This window comes from Zootoca vivipara, chromosome 4 (assembly GCF_963506605.1).
Source record: "Zootoca vivipara chromosome 4, rZooViv1.1, whole genome shotgun sequence".
In the NCBI taxonomy this organism is placed as follows: Eukaryota; Metazoa; Chordata; class Lepidosauria; order Squamata; family Lacertidae; genus Zootoca; species Zootoca vivipara.
Genome location: NC_083279.1, coordinates 51751153 through 51770641, shown reverse-complemented (window position 1 = coordinate 51770641; position 19489 = coordinate 51751153). Strand labels below are relative to the sequence as shown.

Genomic DNA, 19489 nt, shown 5'->3' with positions numbered 1-19489 from the left:
CTGTAAATTTGGATATGTTTCCCGTAACTGCTTGCTGGGAGAATATTGGGCCTTTGCTTTTGCTTCTTTAAGAAAGACCACACAAGTCTATACATGGGCTGCAGCAATTGTGAAGAGTGAATATCTGAAAAGTGAGCAATTTGTACTTCAGACTTGGCATTTGAATAGCATGTTTCAAGTGCTCAAAGTACTTTATATACCTTTCATTAATTTGGGCAAGCATATCCATGTACAAAAATGTGAAATGGTCATGAATTCTGCAGAAAATTAGTATTTTGTGCATGACTAGCTACTATAGCACATATCCTAATAAATGAACAACTTACTTTATTATTTCAGTATTAAATAAAAAACTTGAATGTTTAAGAATCATACTACTGTCCTATCAAAAGTTGTTTTATCATCACTTTGCACCGGTTAATATTCAATATTATTATCTGACCTGATCGGTCAAAAGGCCACTTTCTTCTCCTCCACAGTACACGATCTGTCCAGGCTGGTGTACGGCATTTTTCACTGGTATCATAGTCATCCGAAAATAAGTCATATTTGTATGTAGGAGCAAAGGCTATTTTCCCCTCTATAAAGCCTCTAAATATCTGTAGGAAATTGAATAAAACTTTAGCTGATGTACAGCTTGTAAGGAACACATATGGTAAGTCTGCAGCAACTTTATAATATGGTCCCAACAGCTAAAGCTTCTAACAAGTTAGTCAAAAGACCACACACAGAGACCACATTACAGCAGACCAATATGATAGCTATATAGCTCGATTACAATTGATCTCAGCTTTCCTGGTGAAAGACACTCTAGTCCACTTCTACAACATGGATTCCCAATATTGTGACTAATCCAGAAGCAAAACAGTGCTACAAAATGTTGTGTAACTAGGTGACTGCAACATATGAATTAAAGCAGTTCCTACAAACCTCGTCTTCTCTAGGACACACAGCCCTAGCTCTGAATGAACTGTCTGGGCTGTACCTGCTTGGGACTTACAAGACAATGTTTTTCCCTACACACACACACACACACACACACACACACACACACACACACACAAAATCCCTCCAAAGAATGAGCATGTCAGAGAGAAGAGTTCTGACCTAGCCTTTTCAGTGATCTGCTACGTGTTCTATGCACATGAGATTATTTGGTGAGAGGATTATGAACGAAACTAGACATGGCAGGGCAGTCAGATGTGCCACTCTACATACAGAGCAGAGTGGTAGTAGTGATGAATGAGTGCATGAATGCATTTCAAATAGGTAATGGAAGCTCAACCTGCCTCCAGCATACCAAAATGAAGGTTGTCAAGTTCTATATCAGGTTCCACATCAGAACAAACACCTCACTAAAGGAAACCTGAGATGTTACCTGTCCAGCATTTTTCTGATTAACAAGTTGATCGCCTGCAATGAGAGCATCCCAATTTTGTTGCCGAATTAGTTCCTTTACTTCCTCATTAGGAAGATCTATACGGTAATTGAAATCACCACACCAGAATACATAGTCATGGGAAAACAGCATTCTTCCCTGAAAAAGGAAAAAAAGAACTCCAACTAAATATAATTATGAACCCAAGTGCTACCCCTAGTTTAAAAAAATGACACCTGTATTTATAACTTTGTAAAAATGAGTAAAATCCGTATTTTGTCAGTCTTTACCTAAAAAGCCATAGTTGCTAATGTTATTTACATTTTAATACCCCCTAATGCCTGGCGTGCTCTGATCCATGGGGTCACGAAGAGTCGGACACGACTAAACAACAACAACCACCCCCTAAGAGCTCATCATAATCCCATCATTTCTCCTCAGTATAAACCTTCGAGACAAGCAGGCTCAAAGAGACTGACATGCAGTATTGTCCTGTTACACAGTGCCTTTGATGAAGGGGAGCATTAATAAGAATGTTCTTTCTTTAAACTCTACTAAAGTTATTATGTGATGACTCAGACTGTCTCATCAAGTTGTAAGGGTGAGTGCAATCATGGGCTGCAAACACACTACACACAAAAATGAGTTAGAAATTTATCAAATGCATGTGAAGAGTTTTTACTATAGACTTGCACCTGGAAATTTAAAATGTTATATCATAATGCTGTCACCATAAAGATGAAGCATATTGTGCTAACATCATAAAAATGATGAATCTTAAGTGGTGATCTCACAGAGGTAACAACATAGAGGTAAAACATAATGGATAGAAATATACAACTGTGGAAAAGAAGTGGATAGAGGTACATATTGGAAGTTAAGTATGTTTTTAGGTATAGGGTCCCTTCCAACACTACAATTCTATCTAAAATGAGAGATTGAATTATTCCTTACCATTGGGAAGCTCAGTTTTCGACATATTTCCATGAAATCCTCATTTCTCTCTTTGACTTGTGACTGTCCTGCAGCAAAGTGACTGCATACAAAGCAAAGGCTGGAGGTATGAAACAACATTCGAATTGCTACTCCACCCTTATTGCCAGTAGCTCCTCCCATGCCAGTCTTTACAGTATCAACGGCAACATCCCTAAGAATGAAACGTAAAATAACTTCATTTGAGTTTTCAAAATCTTGGCAAAAGCTTCTTCCAGCCTCAATTATATTGAAAACAATTCTAATTTTTGAAGACTAAATTATGCTACTTTGCCTGCATGTGCCTATATTTGTTATTTGTGGAAGCTGGAAGAAAGTGAACTATTACCCATTTTTCAGACGTTTTCCTGCTAAATCACTTATGCATAATTCTTATTTTTCAGACAGGAAGTTGGTCAACTGGCATGGAAACAAATGAGCATGATTCAATAGTCGTGCAATGTACTATCAAGGGATCTGGCACTGAAGCCTTCTGCCATTTTACCATGGCAATCTGGCAAGTTTAGACTTCTGCAACTGCAAAGACTAACCAGGGAGAAGCAAGTTCCTACTTCAGCTTCAAACCCTTATGCTTCAATTAATTCCTGCCAGGATCTTTTGCAACGCAATGGAACCAAAATGGCAAAGGGCATGTCTCTATCTGTAACACCAACCATTGTTTATTAGGGTTTTCAGATCATAGTCAGTGCTTCTCCTGTCACTAGGCAAAGGTCTTCTGTTATTTTAAAAGCAGATATTAGACATGAACAAATCTATTCTCAAAGAAACATTTGCTTTTGACTATTACTACTACTACTACTACTACTACTACTAATAATAATAATGTCTATACCGTTTTATATTTTAAAGAAAATATAGTTTCCTATGTTCCTAAGTCAGACTGTTGGTCCGTCTAGCCTAATACTGTCTGCAGTGACTGGCAACAGTTCTACAAGGTTAACATCACTTATTTCACTTTAAATGACCTGAAATATGTTTCAGCATGCCAATTTACTGACCTGATAAATGGTGCATGTTGAGGTCTGATGAATACAAAAAGGCAAACACCCACCAACTGTTCTGAAGCCAGCAGAACATATTTGCAATCCCTGGAGATGGTCTTTTGCAATTCAGCAGCCCATAATTTTTGATTTGTTGTACTGCCAGTGTGAGGGGAAAAAAAGTTTTTACAGCATGCAAGTGCTCACAAACTTTGCCAAAGAGAACAAAGAGACTGCTCTTGTATGTGTGCTACAATGAATACCAGATAATGTAAAAACAAAAACAAAAAATAAAAACTATATAGCAAGGGCAACTTGCAAGAACATTTTATCCAAATTGGAAATGAAACTGAGATTCAGCAGAGGGGAAGACTTGAAGTTTTTTTTTAAAAAAATGCTGTTCTTATTTCCTGTTGAGCAATAGAAGGAACAGGAACACACATGGAAACCTCCCACACTCAAGCTAGAATCAAATTGTAACACTAATTCCTTGGATAGTTCAGTTGGTGGAGCATGAGATTCAGTTGGTAGAGCAGGGTTGTGGGTTCGAGCCCCATGCACTGGGCAACAGATTCCTGCATTGTAGGGAGATGGGACTAGATGACCCACACGGTCCCTTCTAACTATGATTCTAAATCTATCAGACTTGCACTGGAAAATGCTCACTCATGCCTCTGCAGCCTTATAGTACAGTAGGAATAAATATATCGCTGCCTTTTAAAAATACTAAAAAAATAAAAAAGGAGGGCTGCGTAGTTGATGCCTGGTTCAGAAAATAACCTTTTCTCATTTGACTTACTACCGTACTTTGGAGCCAGCACAAACCAATGTAGGGCTGCAATTCATAAGAAAGCATTCATAATGCTAAGTTCAACATTGCTTTTCTTAATAGTATTCTGTCTCTCCCCCTCCCCAGGCCCCATCCCCACTTGCTATACTGCAAAATGTTATGTGATGCTATTGCAGTTTAAAAACTAGCTTGCGGTAAGTTGCATAGGGGCTGCCAGTAGCAAAAAAGATTAAAGCCTTGCTAGACACCCAGACAAATCCTGTGTTCAAGCTTTGATGATTAGGTTTTGAAGTGTTTAGTATTGCAGTAAGCTTTCACATAAATTTTGAAAGTTTGACAAAATCTAATTAACTTGTTTATGTGGTTTCCATAGCAGTGACACTTACCTTGCACTCACAATATTTCCTGCATTTAGCTCTACCATTTCTTCAAATCCTATAGCAAAGATGTCAATCGGCTTAGTCCTTCGATCTGAATTAACATATGAGGTTTAGGTAATTACTTCAGAAGATCAAAAATCAGAATGGTTAAAAATACAACCAAACCTGATTAACATGGTAAGGACTCTCACCTTGGAATTCACTGATGCCAGCTACCTTTGGTGCATCTAAAAGCCAGTCAGTGAGAGTCTGGTTTCGAAAGGCAATGCTTCGAAATTGCTTTCCACCATTGACGTTCCATGTTCCAACACAAATGCGAATTTTTTGAGGTTTTGAATACTTATAAAAATTCTCACACATGCTCTTCAGTATTTTTGCTGATGCTACAAAAAGAATAGTAAGACTGATTTGCTTACACAGAAGTCAGCAAGTGACAGACCAGATTGTAAGCTTTACATTTTAAAAAGTTTCTGATCAAGATAGCAATTTATTGAAAAGACATGCACTGCTCAGTTGACATAGTTCCATTTGTTTTAAAATGATAGTTTTATCCAAGATTAAGTTTTTTGTATTTTGTGTATATATATATTGTAATGTTTTACTGTAAATTGTTCTGTGATCTTCAGATGAAGGGCAGTATCTAAATTTAATGAATAATAAACAATATGTTCTCCAAAACATTTAAAATTGGAATCTTTTTTATCTTTCATTTAGTTCTGTATAACAATAATCAATTCCCAACATACTTTGTTCCATGTCTGAATTATTATTTGAATAGATGGGATCAAATGGAGTAAATTGTTTTTAACAGCAAGTTTTCAAGTTACTGTAAGTTATCCATTGTATGTAATTAAACAGCCTATTAATCCAACTGTAATTATCTTAGGTTAAAATTCGTTGCATGTGTACTGTACTTCAAACATGCACTTCATCATTTATCAAAGCAATGTTATTGGGACAGTTCTCCTACCCCTTTCTTGAGGTGCAAATTGTGCCTTAACTCTTAAGGGTTTGTTTCAAGTATATATTATATGAACCAAGCCTTCTAACAAACTGTAGAACACTAATGAGGAAACAGGTGACAGCAGGGCTCTTATCAAATAGCTACTCTATCTAGATTAATCCGTCCAAGTTACATTGGTAGAAACTACTATTGGTTGAATCCAGAGGAAAGCATGCATAGCTAGGCTGGTAAAATATGACTTTCATTTCCCCTCCTCACCCCAAGTTTTTCCAACCCCCTGTGAAGGTGCTCCCAAGAGTGCTTGCTAAATGGGGAGGAGTTCCCATGCATGGATGATGCCTCCACCTGATATTCTAATATTCTGCCCCTTTCCCCTCATTCCTCTGCACCACAATCCACACCATTCAGCAGACGCCCTCTAGGGGAGACAGCTTCCTAGTTCCTTGTGCCGGCTTTTCTCTGGATCAAACCCCAAATGTTTTCTCCATCTGCAGCCCACAACCCAGAATGAAGCTAAACTTCATAAATCAAGAAGCCAAAGCAAATCAGGAAAAAATACCAATAGAAGAAGCATGAACACTGGCTAGATAGTTAACTCTGAATGCAGTAAGCAGGATCTTTGGGTTTTCTATTATGTCTACAAGTTTATCCCTTTTCTAATACAGAAAAACACATCAAATCATTTCAGTGCTTTAATATCAACAAGAATGGTCATAGAAATAAAGCTAGCATATAGGTAAAGAGGATACTGTATTGTGAATAAGTTCTTGCACTGAACTGCTTATCAGAGAGACTTCAGCTGTTAAAATTTGACAGTGTTTTAGGGATTGTTGTTGTGTAGTCATGTCTGACTCTTCGTGACCCCATGGACCAGGCAGTATTTTTAATATAGCATGTAAAACTACCATGGTGTATTTTACTGAACATAATTTAACGGAATATGAAATAACCAGATCCCTTTTAAGGCATTTGTTGGCTGTACAATATAGTTATTCTATTAGTAGGATGAATATGCATAAGTGTCTTTCAGTCAATTGGCCATAGTTTATTGTATTTGAAATGCATTTGCATAAGGAAAATTCCACCCCTACAATTTTTTCTTTAAAATGTTGTCTTGGTCAATAGCACTCAAGTTGTAATGGAAAAATAGGGCATTTCAGAGTTTCGAATATTATGCCAACTTGTTCAATTTTAAGATTTACTAGTGATCTTGTGGCCCTATGAGAAAGTTAGAAAGACCAACCATATGCCTGAGTGCAATAGCTCAAGGAATCTTTTGAATTCTGGCAACTCCATTTTTTCATGGGTTAAATACACACCACAGAAGTTACTTTTCAAAAATTCATACCCACAATAATGTATTTTTTATTTATTTCATCAAATCTATATACCACTGACTGCAATAGGAAAAAAACTCAAAGCGGTTTACAAAACGAATAAAGCAATAAAATTATCAATGTAAAGTTAAAACCAGTGACTCAAAACAGACATTCAAGGCCAGCCTATGATTTGTTAAGTATCTGTGTGATACTGAGAGTTTTTCAATGCATAACTGATTATAGTCTAACCTGCAGATGACGTGGCACTCCAGATGATGTTGAGACTCCAACTCCCATCAGATCAAGCTGGAATTGCCAGTGGTTAGGGCTGATAGGACTTTTAGTCCAACACTATCTAGAACACCACAGGTTAGCTCCCCCCCTCTATTACATTAGATCATGGTGGCTGGTGGGTTAAAAATACTGTAATGTAAAGAAGCAAACTTCTAGACATCAATCTGTGCTGCCTCCACGCCTCTCAAGGGGGTGCGGGGAATAATTTGCCCAAGGCATCTGCAGAGCATGCCTCTCATCTTTACTGATTTCAGACATGCTGGCAGGGAAGATGTATGGGGAAGGACCATAGTTTTATGATAGGCATATTCTTTGCATGCAAAAGGTCCCCGGTTCAATCGCCAGCATCTCCAGTTAGGAATGGTGTCCTGGCTCACGCCCTCAGGAAACCCCAAAAGTTTTTTTTCTAAAGAATTCTGAACACAACTTCTGCATCAGTATGGGAGGTAGGTTACAAAGCTCAAAAGGCAGCTTGGCAAAAACTAGAATACATGGCTAGGCAGAAAGCAAAGACATCCCAATGCCACTTCCACTCTATTTTTAAAGTAGTGGGACCTGTCACTCATACAGTTCCCATCCCAGGCCAACATTTCTACTGTTCATGCCTGTGCTGACAAACCACACCTGGTCAAGTGTGTCCTTCACCCACCTCCCATGCCCTCAACCAGAATCTTTGGATTTGTGTTGGAAAGCAACATATAAAGGAACATGCAAGGGACTTGTCTTCACTTGCAAGCAAACATTTCTCAATGTCTTGCAACCCAATATTTTAAAGCTACTTTCTGAGTTGTGAAAGGTCCCCAGTTCAAGCCTCAGCATCTGCATGTAGAGCTGGGAAATACTCCTGTCCAAATATCTAAGATGCCACTGCCAATCAGTAAAGACAATATGGAGCTATAGATCACCCAATGATTTAACTCGGGTGGAATCTGCACCCATGTTTAAGGGTAGGCATACCCCTGTGTCCCCCCAGAAAAAGCACTGTGTAGGACCACATGAAAACAGGAGGACCCTAGTCTCTTTCTTGCTCCTCAAGGCTTGCAGGGAGGTCTGACCTGCCAGCAAACCACTCTATGAGTACATAAGATGAAGAAGTGGCCTGCTGCTTTTCATTTGAAGTGGCTTGTAGTGCATCTCAATGCCAACCAAATACATAAAACAGGTTCTCCGGGATGCATGTATTTCAGAATGAGAAAAAAATAGAGAAATTTAGCATGATAAAATTTCATCCCAAATGGGTGCTATACTATACCTGATTGCAATGATTGCTCTGAAACTATGGATGCATTTGGAGAAAAGAAAAGAAATTAGTTGAGGTGTTATATGTTAACCAACCAACAGTTTAAGTTTCCAGGACACTTTAGGCACCCTTTTATGTGTCAACTTTGAAAAGGTAGATCACGTTGCTGCAGAATTCCACCACTCACTTTTAAACATCTAGACACTATGAAGCAGTTCCTAACTTTAGCTTCTCATGTATCATTCCATTACTTTACAATGGTTTTGTAATGCCACATGCCCCTGAAAAGAACTGCAAAATTTCGTTTACTCAACTTTGCAAGTACCATTGAGACTCCTAAAACAGATTATCTAGATGCTCAAGCCTTAAAGTATAAGCATTTATTGTTATACGTGTCTTAAGATATTTAACAATGAATGAATAAAGTAATGCATATTATCTAATAAATCTGATTAGGAAAGTATTCATTCCTTTTTCCTACCAGATTCTTCAGTAGTAATCCAAAATTGTTAGTTTAAAAAGAGCAGACTATTTATAAACAGATTGCTATTAAGATGACATTAATAATAGTTTTACTTGAACACAGAATGTATCAGGATGGATCCAAAAACCACAAGAAGAAAAAAAATGGATGCTAGTGATGGCCCACAAGTGCTAGCAGAAAAAATTGTGCAGTGATGGAACAAGGAGGCTCTAAAGCAGTTCTCACCCTTCTGCCAGAGCCTGCACAAAGGGAAGAAAGTCTTTGCATTTAGGTGCTGTTTTCTTACACAATGCAGCGGCACAAGGTGTAAAACAACTCCTCTGCAAATCCAGAAGGGCAGCTTTGGATCCAACCACAGCTTTATTAGTACTAATTGTTGCCATATAAATTAAGAACCTAGAAACACATACCACGTAAACTGCCGGTGGTTAAGAGAGCCCGTGCTTTGTCTGCTAAATCACTATTTAGGGTATTTCCCAACAACAAAACGTCAATAGCTTCCTGCTTTGAGCTATCAAAAAAATTATTTTGAATTGTTCTGGTCACTGAACGTGCACCATCCTTCAGCTTTCCAGCCTGTTAGGGAGGAATATGTATAAATATTTTATCAAATTACTTACAGAACACTGGCAAATAGCATACAGTTTTAGGCTGTAATTTACTAATAACAAGCTGGTATTAAACCCATTTCATTTCTGCTTATGCTGCAGTATAATTTCTTTTTTTTGCAGGATGAGAATATAAACACAACCCAAGGAATTTTGCAGAGAATTGGAGGCGGACAGAAGTCACACAGAGCAGCCATGCAATACTTTGCCTTTACCCAAAATAGTGAGGTGTGTACAAGCACTGGACACACACAAGGTATGTATATATTGCATGCAAAGAAATTTTAGAAATGTGCTTTAAAAATATCCAGTCCTTTTAAATGCTATGTTTTTACAGGAATTGTCACTTCCGGTATACATATGGAATGAGTAACAATCAAAGCACACATTGAGTGGCAATATACAGAGCTTTATTGACACATTAATGTGTATGGAAATACTATACACAAATCAATATGCTATGATAATATGTATATTATATGCATGTGTACTGGTACATATCCATATGCACAAAATAAAAATATACTGGCTGAATAAATTGAAACCATTGTTTCAACTCTGTAGGCAGCTGTAGGTAGCACACAGCCCCTTCCAACATTTTGTTTGAATTAGTGTGGTGAAAACCTTCAAAATCCTAGTTCTTGTTTTCAAAATGTTCTAGCCCTCATGGCAGAACACCTACTGCATTGAGTTCAAAATATCTACCAGATGTTTTCAAATATATCAGTCAAATGACTATGCAAATTATGATCTTCCAGTCTAACATATTTTCAATAGGAACCTCAGTGACTAAATTATTTGCTACTGCATTAAGTTCTGTCAACACAAGCTCCTTCCCATGCATTTCTATCTACCCAATCATTATGTTTTAGAAATCAGGCTAGCTATCCTGTATGCCCAAAAATCTACTTTTGGCTGCTGTCTATTTTGCTGCTGATTTATATATTACAAGTGCTGCATGTATATTTCAAAACTGAAGACTTCCAGCTCATGGGGACTGCTGCCTGCAATGAGCGGGATTTGGGCTTGGGTTTTTCAAACAGTCCGTCATGCCAAAGGACTTTTGCCACTGAAAGGAAAATTCAAAACCAGTTTGTGATATGGCATGGGATATGTTCAGTGTCAAATACTCTACTGAGCATGACAAGCCCTTAATCCTGCTGGAACTAGTTCTTTAGTTCACAGGCAGTATTTTTAAAAGAAAACCCGCACATATAATAAACAATTAACTCTATTAAAAATGTCATTAGGTTCAGTATAGGAGAATCTAGTCATTAAAACCAAATCTTTAGCATTTTGAACCTTCAATAATTTGGGTCGCGATACATATTTAAACACTGACGAATGTTCAACATTTAGCAGTATTCGGGAATTACACTCACCAATTACATATCAGGTAAATAATTGAAATGAACCAAAAGGAAAGCAAAAGAAAAGTTAGTTAAGATGTTAAATAGTAACATAGTACTTAAAATTTGAAATAATCACTGTTAAACACACATTTCAGTTTCAGTTGTAGTTTGAAAAGGTGAATACAATTAAGATTAAACTGCAGAGGTTTCATCCAGTTGAATCACTGCATGCACGTAACTTTTGTGTGTGCAGTGGAACTTCCCTTCCCACTCTTACTATTGCACTGCTCCCAAATCTGCTCTGGATAGTTGGGGGGGGGGGAACGAAACAGTTCTGGGAATTGCATGGTGAAGAGAGGGAAGGGAAGCTCTGCTGCACTTGCAGATTCAGTCTATGGACACAATGAGTTACAGTAGTTGGAAACAACCCATAAGAAACACCATTCCCACATGCAAAAGTACTAACAGACAAAAACCAGCAATGAAAATCTTGTAAAACCTGCTGTTTAACACTTGTGCCCTGGAAAGATACAATTCTCCAAGGCCACAAGCAAAATACATAGAAAACCGTAGCTAAGAATACGGTATCAAATTCTGTTGTGTGATATAACACACAACCTAGGGCTGAGTGATATCTAGTTTTCAACATCGTGATATGCCACCAGCTAAATATCACAATATATGGATATATCACAATGTCTGAAATAAGGATGGAACTATGTAGAAGCGAACAGTAGGGCTTGCTGATATCTGGTTTTCAATCTTGTGATATATCACCAGCTAAACATGGTGATATAGCAATATATCACGATGTCTGAAATAAGGATGGAGGTCTGTAGAGCCATTGGCTGGCTTCACGGGTTTTCCGGCATTGTGATATTTGCCGGTGCCTGCTCTTGTGATTTGCTGCCTCCTGCATGAGGCAGGGGAGAGGCAAGCTGGTTGAGTTAACAGGGGCTGAAGGAAATGAAAGTATTGGCTGGCTTCACGGTTTTTCCCACATGGTGATTTTTGCATAGCGCGTGCACACACACCAATCATGATTCACGATATATTGCCAGGTCAAAAATTACGGAACTTATATCACAATACAGACTTCAAACCGGTTTTGGACGATATATCGATATATCACCCAACCCTAATACACACACTACCCAACTAAAGGCAACATGCATGGAATTCTAGGTTTATGTGAGTATTGCCAACTACCAGCTACTGGTGCCTGTGTCAGCATCACTTTTGCTTTTTGTATCAGCAGAAGATTTTTTGGCATTTGAACTTGAATGAAATAACTCTAAAATAATATCAGGACTAATAAGTTACTGTGGGGTGCAGGGTAATAGCTTCATCTACAAAACCTAGGAATAAACCTTAATTTTGGCTCAGACATTTTAGATGACCTTTGGATAAATGAGTAAAGTTAAATAAAGCACTGCAGGGAATGAAGAGAGTGAAGTTTTTAGTTGAAACATGCAGATTCAAGGCTAGTAGATAAAAACAGAGCCCGCTTCAACATTCAGTAGAAAACAGTGAGAAATAATGGAAAATCCATACCCATACACTTAAAAAAATGAAAAATAACAGTTGTATACAATTTGGCCCTTGAGAATTACAATATTTAAATTTTACTACTAAAAACATTACTTACCTTTGCTTTTCCTTCAAGAGCTCCAGTTCCAGCATATATTTTACTGACTGAGTCACCATTAACAGACCACATGGACCGAAAAACTTCCTGGAATCGAGTAACCAATTGAGGCTTTTCAGCTAAACCTAAAACTTCTAGCTGTTTTGTCAGCATCTGCAAAAATGTGGAAGGCAAAACCAAAGGTAAATACAAATCTGTATAAAAACATTTTATTTTTGAAAGCTTTCATTTGGTTTGGTTTCCCCTTTTATCTGGTTAAGAAACTATAAATTATACAATTTAAATTGATATAAAGCTATCAGTGGACAAGGCACTTTACAGAATAATATAAGAAATAATTATGATTGTATCCAACACTGCTGTTTTGCTTGTGCAACCAACTTCCTCTTGTGCAATAAAAAATTCCCCTACTCTTGCCAGCAGCCCCATGTGTATTCTCAAAATCTGTTGCAGAAGGTTGGGGGACCTTCTGAAGCAGATTTTGAGGACATGTAGGGAAAGAAGAGGAATAATAAGTCCCATAGTGTGAGAAGAACACAGATCAGGCAACACCTGAACAGTATGTGAACTTTTCAAATGTCAACATTAAAACACTTTATATTCTTACCTCTAAGCCAACAAATGCCTGCACAGAATTTGTTCTATCCAGACAATCCAAGCAGTTTGTTCTTATAGTACCACTTTGAGTTCTGTGCCAAGTATACAACAAAGATACAATTTTAAAATTACACACAACACACAAAACTTTACACCAAGTATGATCATTAGCCAAATACCTATCAACACAAGTTCTTCTCAATTTTACCCACTAGGTTTTTGGAGCTAAAAAAAGAAAGAAAAAGCCATGCCATGGGATATTCAGATGTATTTGTTTATTTTAATAAATAAATATTATTGAATAATGTTCTACTTTTTTAAGGAATGATATTTTGAAAAAACAACAATGATTAAATGAATTCATAAGAACTCAACTTAAAGGCCAAAAAACACACACATCAGATTTCACTCCAAGTCACCCATTGCAATCAATGCATTTTAGAAACAGCACAGTGCCAAAAGACTGTAATTTCCACTACCCCTCTTTCAACTGGCTCTATGAAAATTCAAAATAAATACAAAATAATTTTGGCTTGGTAGTAAAAAATGTAGCTTTTGCTCTTTGCATGAAGCTATGGCTTTATGAAAATATACCAGACCATTCCTAAAGCTCAGCACTTTGGTTTTATGGCTAGGGTGATCACATGCACCCCTCCCCCCGTAGGAATAGCTCTTTTACTTGGTTTTAACACTGGTTTAACATTACTGCACTAAGATTAACCACATATGAATCAGAACTTTCTTCAAACCTTGGTTAAATTTGGTGCAGATGCCACACCAAGCTGATTAAAGCAAACAAGTAAAGGGAGGACAGAATTTTCATTGTGGAAGTTAGATATGCAGTGCTCCAGCTGCAGCATTTTCAGTCATTTTCCTCATAAATAAGTAGTCTCAACTTTTTTATTAAAAAAAGTAGCTCCCCTTTTCTGACTCTTCTTTCATTTCCAAAAGTGCTAAACCAGATAACAGAAGATAAGTATCCAAACCTTTGAACTTCGTTTCCATCGAAGTAAAAAAACCCACACTCTAAGAATTTCTGGATCTGTGGTTTAAGAACACCATGTAGTTTTTCTGCCTTTCCACCCTTGACCATTTGATGATAGTCAAAGTTCACCATTTTGATGTCCTCAGCATGTTCAGAAGCTTTCAAATGGCTCTGAGAAAGTTGGTGGGAGAAAGGAGAAACATATTAGCAACAAATGGAAAATAGATGTCATGGAACAAGATTTTGGTAGTAGCAAAAAATATGATATTGCCAATTAGTTTTAACTGCAAAATGTTTATCTATTCTGTTATTGCAATATTTGTAATATGTTAATTTCTAGACAGAGCTGTGCTTGAAGAAAATTACATCTGAAGTAGTCCTTAATCAGCTTTTGATTTACAAAATCACATTCTTTTTATTAAAAGTCAAATAACACAACATTAATGAAATTACTGTACTTATATACTGAAACTGAGATAATGATTTGCCATTTATGAGACAAGATTTTCCTTTACTAAATAGGTCTAGATCATCTTTTACCTGAAAGGCTTTGCTGAGCATATGCTCCCCTTCTTTTGAGCCAAGAAGATTCACAATTATTTGCTTGCCATATAGATTTTTAAGGGTATGAAAGTGCCTGCAAGGTGGGGGAAAATCTATTATTATTGGATCTAGTAAGTAGCTAGCATCTTTAAATCAATGAATGAAATACATACATCATATTTAACCACTTATATTGAAAAGGCAAAAGAGCAGCTAAAAGGATGAATGAAATTATGAAAATCAGCCACATAAGAAAACCCAGAACCGGTGTAAGAATTATGACAACTTACATACAATGTAGAATTCACTCCTAACATAGATGAAGCCCACTCAACAGAAAATGGAAATATGGCTTTTGTTCATAAGAATCTCATTTTAAACCTTACATTTGTTACTTTAGTTTAGCAATGCACATGCTAACCTTTAGTTACTGGTATTATTCCATCCAGTTCCCAGTGGGTCACTCATGCATTTAAGAACTTTGTGGAAATATTGCCTACCAGAGCACTCAATATGAATAGTTCCTGCTAGAGGAAGGAATTTTACCTGTCAAATGCTGGTGCATTTGCTTCAAATCCTCTTGACATTCTGACACGATGAGATCCAACCTAAGACAGAAGAATGTTCAAGTTAAAAATTTTTTTGCATACATTATTGTTCCACAAACCTTTTGGGTGTAATCAAATCTTATTAATAAAGCACTCAAATTATTACACTATAATACAATAATTTTAAAAGACAAGAGCATAGCACTTCTGAATCTTTGTTTTTACTTTCCTCACTTCTATTATAACACAGGGGTACCTCGGTTTTTGAACGTCTCCGTTGACAAACTTTTCAGAACTCGAACGACGTAAACCCAGAAGTAAATGCTTCGGTTTTCGAACGTGCCTCGGAAGATGAACCGGAACATGGCTTCCGTATTGAGTTTTCCATATTGAGATTTCCGTTTTGAGTTTTCGAAGGTTTCAGAACTCGAATGGTCTTCCGGAACGGATTACGTTCGAAAACTGAGGTACCACTGTACTTACAATCCAATCCTACCACCACCCTGTGCTCCAAACGTTGATAGCTGGGGGAGTTAGGATGGTGAGCATCTGTCTTCCTGCTGGCCTTCAACAGTGGGCCCTGAGACTAAAGTGCCATGGATCTTGAGATCCCTCAGCTGTGCAGCACCCCCCACTCCAAAAAACTGTCCTCCCAACACACCCTGCCCCTCCCAGGGTTTCAGGTGCGGTGGTGGATCAACTGCTCCCAGCCAGGGTTTTGGATTGCTCTGTCAGGTACATTTCCAATCAATCAAAATAAAGAAAATTATATAATTCTAAGAGCCGACAGTTTAAGGTCACTTGAGCCACTTTCACTCCTGCCTGACCAAACAGTTGCAATTTAAACAATGTTTTCCTACTACATAGCTGCCAAGTTTTCCCTTTTCTCGCGAGGAAGCCTATTCAGCATAAGGGAAAATCCCTTAAAAAAAGGGATAACTTGGCAGCTATGTTTCCTACTATGTCCTACATGACACTGAATTGTATATATAACATGTTCTCCTTAAATTACTGGGCTTTGATTCTTGAAAAAGGTGGTAGAAGACTTCAACTAATAGGGGGAAAATCAAATTGAAAAAAAATATAGTCCTCCTACTTGTAAGCCAGGTTGCTCCCAAAATAATGGAACAGATCCACGGATTTGTATAAAGGATGACACACATTCATCTAGAAATATCACCTGTTGGAGAAATAATACTTACTTTATTAGTTGTCTTAAGCAATTAGTTACCTTATGCAGAATCTTTGTTCAAATTATTCCATGCCATTTGCTCACACATTAAAACTTATTCTGACCCAATATCATCTAAGGCCAAAAAAAGAAATTTGAAAGCTTTGCACCAAAGTTGCACCAATACACAGTGATTTTAATGAAAAAAATCAGATCATTTTCTAGTTACATAATCTATGTATTAATCCATATTAAACAGGCAACTGTGGAAATAATATATTGTGATAAATGATGACTTACAGTATACAGATTGACACCAGACAATTAGTGTAATACTTACTTTGTTTTGTTGGATCTCAACTGACAGCAGAATATTTTATATTTTATGCTCTGATTTTATGAAACCCCTGCTATACATTGCTTCAAAATGTTTAAATGTGAATCAATTAATACATTTGTAAATATATAAAAGCTGAGGCTACTGAACAGACTTTTGGGTTGGGGTGTTATCTAGGGTTTTTGTTAGCACAGGGAGTGTTGTTGCTGATTTTTGTATATTTTGATTTTTTTGTATATCTTTATTTTACTTTATTATGATTTAATAATCACAACAATACAACAATTGTATGATTTGGTTGTATCCTTTTGGATGGTTTATTGCTTATGACTACTTTTGTTATGTTTGTAATTATGTATTTTTTCATGCTGTAAACCACCTTGAGCATGGTTTTAACTTTGGAAAGGTGGCATACAAATAACATTATATATATGTATGTATGTATGTATGTATGTATGTATGTATGTATGTATGTATGTATAAATAATGTATATTTACTAAACCATGGCTTAGTGAATGCAGCTGAAAAAAGACTAGGGAAGAGCAAAGCAGCCACCACCATGTCCCTGAGAACCTGTACAGCCAGGCATCCATGCTAAACCATGGCTTGGCTTAGCATGTAATGGAAAATGTGCTGATGTCTACTATTAAGATTGGAAGGATGAGATACGCACATCTGTCTCAACAATGGTGTTTTAATTTTAACAAAGGGGTAGGTCTGAATTGTGGAAACAGTCCTCATTTTCACCAATTGAGCATTACCATTCCAGAACGTGGTTATGATAAAAGAAGTGTAACCTGTCTACCACAAATGTAGGTTTGGTAGCCAATGTGTTCAAGACTATTATATACAAAATAACTGGAGTTGGCAGCAGGTAGAAATCATTAGGATAGCCTTACGTTCTAACTATTTAAACTAGATGTCACACCCTGTACCAAGCAATGCCTATCCCCTATTTGTATATCCTAGTGAGAATAATACAAAGCAGCAATAGTTCACAGGACATACCTGTTCAGTTTCAACAAAATTTGCCACATGACCATCATCATTTGTTCCTCTGACATTAAATCTGGTCCCAGCTCGTTCACAGCTTAACCGTGAAATGATGCAAGCCTTTGCTTGCTTGTGAGCTGCATAAATTGTTCTGATCTCCACTCCTCCACACATGAGACGCAACAACCATTCATCACAGTTTACTCCATAATGTTTAAGATGAAGGTGCAGTGATTGATTCCTATTGAAGAAGTGATTCAGATTAACATTAGCTGGAGGAATTTCAATATAAAATATGAAGCATTGAAGACTAAAATATCATTGTAAACATAATGGCATGCATATATAAGCAAGTATGCTTAAGTGGAACAGAGAGCCATTTTAAACCATCTATATTATGTGAGTCTTCTGTAATGACTTTCAAAGCAATAAACACAGTTCAGGAAAGATTAAGGGAAAAGGTAAAAACAAACATTCAGCAAATTACATTTCAGAAAGTCCAGTTTCACTAGGCTGGCTAACCTGCACATTCTAGTAGCAAAATGGCAGCATAAAGAGACAGCATAAATTAGAATTTCTCACAGTGCAAGCTTCCAGTTTCAGAGAAGATACTGGTTATTGAACTACAGAGTGTTTTTTTGGGGTGGGGTTAGTGTAAATCAAGTAAATCTGAAACCATCAGGTACATTTCACATGTGTAAAGTTACCTCCAGCTGAAAAAGGATTTCCCCCGCAATGCCTGTGTCTGACAGTTTCACGTGTGGATGGTACAGAAACTAAATGTCACAGCCCTGGGCAACAATCCACACCCATCTCAGATAAATATGCTGATCCAGATATTGAACAGAGTTCCTGATGTTGGACAGGTTACCAAGAGACCACAGCATTCCCAAAGCAGTACTAAACTCCAGTTCAGAATGCGTCTTTTGGGGAGGGGATCCTTTTAAAAGTGTCTGGGACACTCCAAAAGTAGACAAAGGGCCCACTGGTGTTTTTCTATAGTAGCATTCCCGGTACTCAAATTATCAGGTGATCACAGTTCAAATAAAAGTAGATTTTTTGGTGGGGTCAGCAAACCCCACTTTTAAGCACAATCTCGCCTATCTTTGCCAGCTTAGATAGATCTAGTGTTATTAGTATATTAGAAGCAGCTTGAACAGCTAGAGATGATTCACTGATGTAAGTAAACAGCTTCTTGGGGCTCTGCATGTTTCATGAATGTATCATGCAAGTAAAATAAATTTGCATTCTGTGCAGAACGCTGAATACTGAAAATGTTTCAGCTACAAAGGCTACTTACTTTGTATTCTGGTAATTCTCATCACAGGAAGAAACATGGAGTCAAGCAGGACTAGAATGTTACTTGGGTTTAAAAATTGGAGGAGTTATCATTGCATCCATTCCTTTGCTTTCTTTATCTTTTCCTTAGGAACTTGCTTTCTAAAAGTACTGAAATTCTTATCCTTTATAATTAATTTAATCAAATCTCAAAGTCTGTCCTGCTAAACTTGCACATAATTCGCTAAATATACACAACCTTGCATAATAAACAGGGCATCTAATAGTTTACACTATTATAACACCAATGACCATTATATAAAGAGAGACAGAATTCTGTGTTTATATCTGAACAAGCACAAAACAAATATTTTAAAGTTAGTAGTATCTGTGACTGTAATAATTTGAACTAAATGCTAATACTGGATTTTCACTTCTCATTTTAACACTTGTAAAGTATTTCCCAGAACAGCTAAGCATGAGTTTGCAAAATGGTTCATTCTGTGTATGTACTGTCTTTGTGTGTGATTTGCCCATATTAATACCTATAAAAACATTAAAAACCATTTTATATGAAGAAGTACCGGTACTATTTCAAAAAGGTAG

The 19489-nt window shown here is 37.1% G+C and overlaps 1 protein-coding gene across 14 annotated transcripts in view; it reads right to left on the bottom strand.

The window, feature by feature from the left end:
- The window catches only part of SYNJ1 (synaptojanin 1), a 55373-nt gene that overhangs the window by 22649 nt on the left and 13235 nt on the right, over positions 1-19489 (bottom strand). For 12 of the 14 annotated variants that reach the window (XM_035115626.2, XM_060273603.1, XM_060273605.1 and 9 more), the window contains exons 5-19: positions 17621-17846; positions 16200-16283; positions 15102-15163; positions 14553-14649; positions 14014-14183; positions 13038-13119; positions 12431-12583; positions 9233-9398; positions 8351-8374; positions 4713-4904; positions 4528-4612; positions 3370-3510; positions 2333-2525; positions 1379-1537; positions 443-599 (exon numbers count right to left, since the gene is read on the bottom strand). In XM_035115626.2, coding sequence (XP_034971517.2) covers positions 443-599; positions 1379-1537; positions 2333-2525; positions 3370-3510; positions 4528-4612; positions 4713-4904; positions 8351-8374; positions 9233-9398; positions 12431-12583; positions 13038-13119; positions 14014-14183; positions 14553-14649; positions 15102-15163; positions 16200-16283; positions 17621-17846 — 1991 coding nt within the window. The remainder of the gene's footprint in view (positions 1-442; positions 600-1378; positions 1538-2332; positions 2526-3369; positions 3511-4527; positions 4613-4712; positions 4905-8350; positions 8375-9232; positions 9399-12430; positions 12584-13037; positions 13120-14013; positions 14184-14552; positions 14650-15101; positions 15164-16199; positions 16284-17620; positions 17847-19489) is intronic. The other 2 variants (XM_060273604.1, XM_060273607.1) reach the window with 1 other exon arrangement.